This window comes from Setaria viridis, chromosome 8 (genome assembly GCF_005286985.2).
Source record: "Setaria viridis chromosome 8, Setaria_viridis_v4.0, whole genome shotgun sequence".
NCBI classification, from domain to species: domain Eukaryota; kingdom Viridiplantae; phylum Streptophyta; class Magnoliopsida; order Poales; family Poaceae; genus Setaria; species Setaria viridis.
This window is the reverse complement of record NC_048270.2, coordinates 15,278,695-15,287,313: the sequence shown is the minus strand read 5'-3', so window position 1 is coordinate 15,287,313 and position 8,619 is coordinate 15,278,695. Positions and strand designations below refer to the sequence as shown.

At 50.5% G+C, this 8,619-nt stretch overlaps 1 protein-coding gene across 1 annotated transcript; it reads right to left on the bottom strand.

Annotated features, from left to right (window-relative positions):
- Positions 1–2,131: 2,131 nt before the first annotated feature.
- Positions 2,132–6,349, bottom strand: LOC117866585 (probable beta-D-xylosidase 7). The gene is made up of 3 exons (XM_034750827.2): positions 5,681–6,349; positions 3,673–4,222; positions 2,132–3,590 (listed from the first exon to the last, which is right to left on the bottom strand). Exons 1-3 carry the CDS (start codon positions 6,134–6,136, stop codon positions 2,233–2,235), a joined length of 2,364 nt encoding a protein of 787 aa, XP_034606718.1. The 5' UTR covers positions 6,137–6,349; the 3' UTR covers positions 2,132–2,232.
- Positions 6,350–8,619: the final 2,270 nt, after the last annotated feature.

Here is an 8,619-nt window from a genome sequence, read left to right as displayed (position 1 = left end):
GAATCCTCTGAAAAGGTTTGTCGTCACCAACTTGATGATTCCATGCCTCAATTTATAGTGAGTTGTAGCAAGCTCCAAATTTGATTTTTGCATCTGAAAGTCCTCAGATGATGGCATTGCTAATTCCCTTAGGGACATTTCTTCGTTTTCCATTGATGAGACGAACAGATCCATCTAGGTACTGAAAAGAAAAATAAAAATAAAAAGATCTACATGAGAGTTAAGTATTAGCGGGTTAGCAAAATTAATACAGAGATCAAGCATAGCAAACTGACTTGTTCCTCGGCAACAACGCTAGAAAAGCTTGTTGATGGCAGTTAGCATGCCAATTCATGAACCGCAAGTGCACGGATCAGTTGTATCTTTTCCCTTAAAGTATTCCCCCAAGGTTATCAATCCGTGGAACAAGTGGGATGTTGGGGCTCTCACTTTATACTAATCTTACTAACGAAATCAGATAATATGGGATGTGTAGAGACACAAACCAATCTAAATTAAACAAGGAACAAGAAACAAAGCTTGATACAAGATATATAACAAAGATAGATATGCGTTCCCTCCCTGGGATCTAGGTTCACATGAATATGCATCTGCTACATAAAAGGGGTGTTGCCTTCACTAGCTTCACAGTGGTTATGTGCTTTCTCCACTCTTTTCCTCCTGCACACCGTCACTACACAGGGGTACTTAACAACCTCGCTCACACATCTACATCAAAGCGTCCACAGGGTTAAGGAAATCACCACGATTACCACAAACTCTACTAAGAATATATGCTAATCAGAACACATATGAATGAAGCATTACAACGACATAGACCATGAAGCATTGATAGGCATAATGTATATGCAGCAGTTACATATCAAGGATCCAAACAATTGTAGTGATGAACAGAGGCTTTACCCCACAGTCGTATAGAGATTGATGCAAAAGGAGGTGAAGGAGACTCTGGAGAACGTCGTCATCGAAGATGGCGGCGAGGGGGTGTAGGAACACCCTAGGCCGATCGGCCTAGGGCTCCTCAGGTTGATCGGCCTAAGGGCTTCCTTATGCCACCTTACTCCCACACAGCGTTAGTCATCTCAGTGATCTGATCTAATCCCTGTTTTCATCTTGTGGCAGCAGTGGCTAGGTCTAAACTCGTCGGGATTCTCCTCCTTGTTGGATGTCTTGGGTAATTATAGTTTGCGGCGTTGGTTGGGTCCTTAAGTATCTAGAAAATAACCCTATGAACATCGTGGGCTTCCACCTAGTGAAAGGGGACCACGATCGGGGCTGAAAACGGGCTAGGTCGATCATCCTGGACCCTTGTAGTCCGATTGGCCCACCTCTTTTGGCCTCCAATGCCCGATTACTTCATACAAAAGTTGTAGATCTCGTCGAGCCGTGCAATTATCCATGTAAATTCGCCTCAATCGTAGTTTGGATGAGGAAGATATGGCCCATGCAAGTTTCAGCTATTCCTGCGGGCCTGCAGTTCAATGTTCGTGTTTGGGCCTTCCAATATCCAAAGTACGTGCCTAAATCTAACTTGTAGAACAACCCTTCATTTATATCGTATTTCCTGTATTTTTACAATATGATCCAAAACACAACACGTATGCGAATATGGGGTTATTCCAGGTGCCAAGTGGCGGGTTAGTATAAGAATATGCCTGAAAACACTATTTAAGTAGCTCTAAAAGTGTGTTAATAACGAGCGTCAACAAACATGCTAGGCAAGATTGATTATCAACATATTATTGAAGATTTCAGTTGAAAGTAGAATAAAGAATAATGATGCGGCTCAAGCATATGCTATCTATAGTTCTAAACTTATCTGGTTGTTATATATCACATTATAACCTATGCATACACTATTATTACTCAGTTTTCGCTACCGGAGATATGACTCTTAGTATTGGATTTAGATCTCTCTTAGTACCAGTTTCGCAACAGGTACCGTCATGTGAGTACTAAAAGTGTGAGTTTTAATTAGTACCGGGCAAAGATCACGTTACCCAAAAACTAAAGAATTTTTTTTATGCAGAGAAACGAGGGAGTTCTGTGCTTGCTTGGGCCATCGTTGACTACTCTTCTTCATAGTATTTCTACGTTTGTATTCAGATTTCACAAGGAATTTACTATGTGGTAAATCGTAAACATTTTCCTTCACTTTCTATGGCATGAATGATCAATGAAGACATAAATCATACTCTGAAAGAATGGTACTTGTTCCCTGCCATCTAAAACTCAAGCCTCAAACGTGATCTCCATCTCATGGTCGTCAACCATGAGAAAGTGAGACCCTCTATCGATCACTTTCTTTCCATCCTCCCTCACCCTGCTGAAATGCTCACAGGGACTGACGTCGAACCTGAGGTTGGCCTTCTCCCCTGCCTTGAGATGCTTGCTCCTGAATCCGGTCAGCTGCCTCGCCGGCCGGCCGGCGGTCGCGTTGGACCACCGGAGGAACATGAGTACCGAGTGCTTGCCGTCCATGGGGCCGTGGTTCTGCACCTCTACGGCGGCCGGAAACTTCAGCTGCTCACACCCGTCGGCACCGATGGCGTCGACATGGTAGCTCGTGCCATCTTCCCCTGCCATCATCTCCCTTAGGCCAGCGAGGACGGTGGTGGGGATCGCCGGCATATTGGCCCCGGAGACTAGCTTGCGGGAGAAACTGGAGTAGCTGAGCCCGTAGCCGAACTTGTAGACGGTGTTGCCCTGGTAGAAGCGGTAGCTCCGGCCGGGGTAGCCTGTGGCCGGGTCGGCTCGCATCCGCATGTCTGTCATGGGGATCTTGGTGAACTCCTCCGGGTACCACGTCACCGGCAGCCTCCCGCTGGGGTTGTGGTCGCCGAAGAGGATTCTGGCAATGGCGAGCCCGCCGGCCTGGCCGGGGTAGCCTGCCCACAAGATTGCACCGATATTGGGGTTGGACTGCGCGAACGTGACGTCCACGGGGCCGCCGGAGAGGAGCACGAGGATCACCGGGCGCTTCGCCGCGTCGGCGACGGCGGTGACGAGGCTCTGCTGCATCCCCGGGAGGAGCAGGCTGGTCCGGTCCTTCCCCTCGCTCTCCTGCTGCTGGCTCAGCCCCATAAAGAGGAACACCTGGTCTGCGGAGGCTGCCAGCGCCGCCGCCTGGTCTGTCGCGGCGGTGTCGCACGCCGCTGTGCCGCACCCAGCCAGGAACCTCACGTCGCCCACGTAGCTCTGGAGCCCCTTGAGCGGCGTGGTGGACTCGCACGGCGGGCCGAAGTAGTTGGCGATGAGGGCCCGGCCGTCGTCGGCGTTGGGGCCGATGGCGGCGGCGGAGGCCACCGTGGACCGGTCGAGCGGGAGGATCCCGCCGTCGTTCTTGAGCAGGACGATGCCGTCCTGCGCCGCCTCGAGCGCGAGGCTCCGGTGCGCCGGCGTGCAGATGTCCGCGGCGCCGAGGGCGCCGTACGCGTTGGCCCTGGGGTCGCCGTCGAAGTGGCCCAGCCGCATCCGGACGGCGAAGAGGTTGGTGAGCGCCCTGTCGACGTCCTGATCCGTCAGCTTGCCCTGCTGGATCGACGCCGTGGCGTGCTGCTGGACGTAGGACCCGCAGTCGATGTCCAGTCCTGAGAAAACAGAGTGGTCAAGCAGAGGACACGAGCAGAGGAGGCATGGGAGCCAAGCCAAGAGGTGATCGACGAAACGCACCGGCCTTGAGGGAGACGGCGACGGCGTCCTCTGGCGAGGCGGCGTACCGCTGGGCGTCGCGCATGATGGCGACAGCGTCGCAGTCGGAGGCGACGTAACCGTCGAGGCCCCAGTCGCCCCTGACGGTGCCCGTGAGCAGGCCGGCGTCGGCGCAGGACGGGACACCGTTGACGGCGGTGTAGGCGCACATGACGCAGCTGGCGCCGCCGTCGGCGACGCAGCTCCGGAAAGGCGGGTTGAAGGTATCCTCGAGGTCCTGCGCCGTGACGCGGGCCACGAAGCTGTAGCGCTGCACGCCGTTCCAGTTCTCAAGGTCGTAGGCCGTGGCGTGCTTGCAGCACGCGGAGGTCTGCAGGAGGGAGCTGACGTTCCCCTGGATGCCCCGGACGAAGGCGGCGGCGTAGCGGCTGGCGACGGCGGGGTCCTCGCCGGGGGTCTCCTGGCCGCGGCCCCACCTCGGGTCGCGGAAGATGTTGACGTTCGGGGACCAGATGGTGAGGCCCTCCGCCTGGCCGACGTTGAACAGCGCCCGGGCCTCCCGGCCGATCGCCTGCGCGCGTGCACGTCAGCAAGCGACCACATTCATGAGATGAGTTTCACATGGCAGGCAAAAAATCTATGGAGTACATGGATAACATAAGGTGACAAGAAGGTGTTGCTAGTAAGACATGGTTGGGACACATTCTCTTGGTGACTGACCACATGCTGAGACCCTTTTTGCAAATTTTGTTCATTGTTACCGCATTAGTGTGGGATTCAAAGGTACTGCGCTATGGTGCAACACTTTTCTGCCCTATCTGATTGTTGAAGCTGGTGAACTAAATGAATTCGCACTGCATTTGCGAGTTGCCGAGCCGAGACAAGTGCGAATTTCATTTGAATGTAGAATGCAAGTTCCATTATTTGTTTACCAGCTCTAATTGGAAGTAATTTCATGATCTTCAATCTATGTCAGGGCTTGTGTTTAATTACAGGATGCGAGATCCTGAACCTCACAAAAATACTTCTAAAAAGCAGAAGATATAGGACCACAAATAAGGCCCTCAGATCGGATCATCCTGATCTGCAGCTGAAGCTATAGCACGGGTGGACACGCCGTACCCACGGCGAACGATCAACGAAAAGGTAGCCAGTTCGGCAGTAGAATCCAAACGACCGTGATCTGGACATTCAGATGAGCCTGCCCCGCGATCGCTCTCACACACACACGTGAAGCGTCCCGGAGGGAAAAAAGGCGCTACCTTTTTCTACACAAACATTCTGCGATCGATCGGCTCCTTTTGGCACGGGCCGGACATGCGTCCGTGTTCACGTGCTGGTCCCTTAAATTTGTCTGGACTTGGGTTTCTCTTTTGGGCTAGGTTGTTAAACCATTTGCCCTTTAGGAGAAATAAGTGAACCCAAACAAGCCCTCAGCCGCGAAAGAAACTACGACGTCAATGGGCTAACGGTTTGGTTTGGGAGAGTACAGAAAGGAGCCGGTTCGAAATTAGCTAGCTAGCCAGTATGAAGTTTGGCCGGGTTCCAACGTTTCCATACCAAATTTGTGCCTAATTCACGACTTGCCCTCTCGAACGAAGTCATCATGCTGTGGTACATAGCAGCTCAAATTTATCAATTCGGCAATTCCCCATCAATGTCAGACGTAGCGATGGATCAGATATTCCATTGGACAGAAATTAAATTAGCGAGGCCCAGTAATAACCTCACTAAATAGCATTGCTTTTGTCCGTTCCCAAGCGTGTCACGGATGGCACCAGCAAAAAAGCTCAAAGCTCGCGGCGCCGGCGCGTGCATGGATGGGCATGGGCACCGATCGATCGTGGTGGTTGGTGGACGACGCATGTGCCCATGCCACCGAAACCAATCGATCGCGCGGCACCCCACCCCGTATGGCAAAGCCATGAGTGCCAGCGTGCTCGTGTGCCCATGCCGCCGCCGGCCGGCACATTGTCGCAAGCAATGCAACGCAAAGATCGCAAAATGCTGGACGCGTACGAATACGTACCTGGCCGATGCGGAGCCAGAGGTCGTCGTCGAAGGCGGCGGCGGTGAGGAGCACCTGGGGGAAGCTGGTGGCGGCACGGACGCCGCCCACGGCGTCGAAGTGGAGCCCCTTGCCGGAGGTGGCGAGCCCGTGCAGCGCCTCGTTCCACCACTTGTACCCCGGGACGCCCAGCCGCGGCACCCCCGGCGCCACGTCGCCCAGCTGCGCAACCTTCTCCGCGGGCGTCAGCCGGGACACTAGGTCCGCCGCGCGCTGGGCCGGGCCCAGCGTCGTGTCGCAGAACGCGTACCCCTGCGACGCCTCCGCCGACGACGGGCCGCACGAGAACGGCGGGGTCGTCCCTGCTGCCGCCACCGCCGCCGTCAACGTCGTCGCGAGGAGGATGAGTGGCACTAGCGCCGTCGCCATGTCGCCGCCGTTGGTGTTGTTTCTCGAGCTGGAGAAGCTGCTGGCCATGGCGCGCGTGCGGTGTCGAACGTCACGAGGACACTCGCCGGAGTGCGCGGCTGCCTAAATAGGCCGCGTCGGCCAATGGGAGCCCGCCGCGTGTTGCTCACAGGCGTTGCGTGTGGCGCACTGTACACGGGCAGCTGTAGCTGCTACTGGTAGAGGTAGTAGGAGCCATCAAAGAGGAATCGCAGAGCACGCTTGTGAAGGAGATGCTTCTCTTGCGCTTTCGGCCGTCCGGACAAGGTTTTAATTTTAAATGGAGGTCGATCGATGGATCGATGCGTCATGCGTGCCGGCGGGTGTTTCCGTTCCACGGAGATATGCGTTTCGTGGCACTGGGTAATTAGGCTAGCTACTACCTCTACCAGTAATTGATTAGCGCTTCAAAACTAACCCGATGTTTTTGCGTTAGTGTACACAGTATCTAACTGGACGATTTGCTTAAGAAGATACGTACATCAATACAATGAGTCTTTAGACTGTTGCTCAAATGGAGAAAGAACGAGGTAGCTCCTATGGGTCCTGTACTGTCTTATTAAGCTTGCGCTTGGTAATGCTGGTCGACGAGTAGAGAATGTGCAAGTGATTTATTACTTCAACTTCTAGTACTTAATCCAAACACAAATATATTACTCCATCTATATTTTTCCGAAGTCAGACTTTTTAACCTCTGGCTAACAAAATCTGTAATTTTACATAGATTGGTAATAACTCGAGATCGGCATAACACAATATTACAGTTCGGTTGGAACTTTGTGAGAAAATACACATGGGTTTCAACCTCGTGTTTTCTTCTCACTACTTTTAAAACAAGATCAAAAAATGTCACTATATATGTGTAGCTATAATGTATCACGTTTGAATGCCGGTGATGGTACCGGATCTTTCAAAAAAAAAAAAGTGGCCCGTTCCTAGAGGAAAGTAAATCAATAAATACGAAGATCAGTGATTGATTGACTAGGATCCTAGCTGTCAACATTCTTGAAGGAAAATAATTCAACTAAAATGCTTATTGTGGTTAGATAATGCAACATTATTCATAAGACATCGCTAACAATTAAATGTGTGGTGCTAAAGATTCAATTGGATAATGCATGAAAATATCATCATTTAGAAAACATACTGAATTTGACTATAACATGAAGAAACAAAAATGAACTGAACATATCCTACCATAATACATAGTTGAATCACAATTAAAATCAACTAGAATTTAGAGATCAAGTCTTTCAAAGTAGTTGGTCAGTAGTGTGCTAAAAATGTAAACCGGGTAAAATGAAAAGTTGAAAGTTAAAGTGTCGACCAAAGCACTATGTAGAAGTTGACATAAAGAATGCATCATATATTCATCCAGCAAACTTTTTTTCATAGCTAGACTAGTTATCTATGCATCTTTTATGCCTAATTGTCAGAAAAGTAGAATGCAATCTGCTGAAGTTTTTGAGAGAGAGAATCACATATACGCTAAAACAAGGCATATACGTACAAATTTGAAGTGTGCATGAGCGGAGGTACACTACTGCATCCATAGCTTTTCACTGGGTGGTGACTGGTGAGAGAGAGGGATTCCTCTCCTTTGACTTCAGAAGGCAACAAAGCAGAAGACGACCTTTTGTTAGGTGCTGATGATCAATTTATTATATTTCATTGCACAAAAATGGCAAGCAGCTAAAGAACAAGAAACTGGACAGATTCACGTACGCCCATCGTGCGTTGCTGCCAGACACGGAGCATGCCGTGACTGCCGTCTTTTTTTGCCATTTTCCTCTCGATCAGCTGCCGCCTGCAGCTGCAAGTCCATTGGATTTGTACTTACCCAGCATGTGAAGGGAGTTCTTTTGTAGGCATCTCTGCGTTTTGCAGTGTTTTATGTTGAAGTTCACACATGCATTCCAGGAAATGCTGATACTAATTTCCATACCATGGATCGGAGCTGCTGTCAGAGGCAGGCAATGGCAGAGCCTCACAGGTCTCTCATCTCATACAAAACGATAGTAGCATGTGACCATGTGAGTTTGGACCCATCTGCCAAAAGGAAATTGCTACTGTAGTCGGAAGAATGATTGGATGGATCTTCAGAACTATACACTAATGCGGCGATGTAAGTGTGAGGAGCACACCTGTGTCATGGCTAGAGACAAGAAATCCGGCGAACTATGGCTTTTACTAACTGTGATTAACAACCCATCGATATCATGAAAAGTAGAAATTAGAATAACTGATGGCTCAACCGATAGTGATAATCCTCAGTCTACAGTTTTTTCATGTATGGTCTCGACAGGAGCATTTGGACAGTTTGGGTTTGTGTCCACTCAAAAGGGCGTTGAGTAGAATCACTTTTGACTCTTGGGCCAGGGAATCCACTTCGGCACTCAACCATTGATCACTTAATCGCATCACATCACAACAAGATAATACGGCGGTGGAAAAGTGGTGCTACTCGATCATGACTTGCTTCGGCAAAACGCATCCGGTGCTTTACATATCCG

What these genes read in the sequence shown, in the direction of transcription:
- LOC117866585 (XM_034750827.2), bottom strand. Translation starts at nt 6,136, where the DNA reads ATGGCCAGCAGCTTCTCCAGCTCGAGAAACAACACCAACGGCGGCGAC. An exon ending in TCTGGCTCCGCATCGGCCAG is followed by an intron (nt 4,223 to 5,680) that starts GTACGTATTCGT and finishes GCACGCGCGCAG; the next exon opens with GCGATCGGCCGGGAGGCCCG. An exon ending in CGCCGTCTCCCTCAAGGCCG is followed by an intron (nt 3,591 to 3,672) that starts GTGCGTTTCGTC and finishes CTGTTTTCTCAG; the next exon opens with GACTGGACATCGACTGCGGG.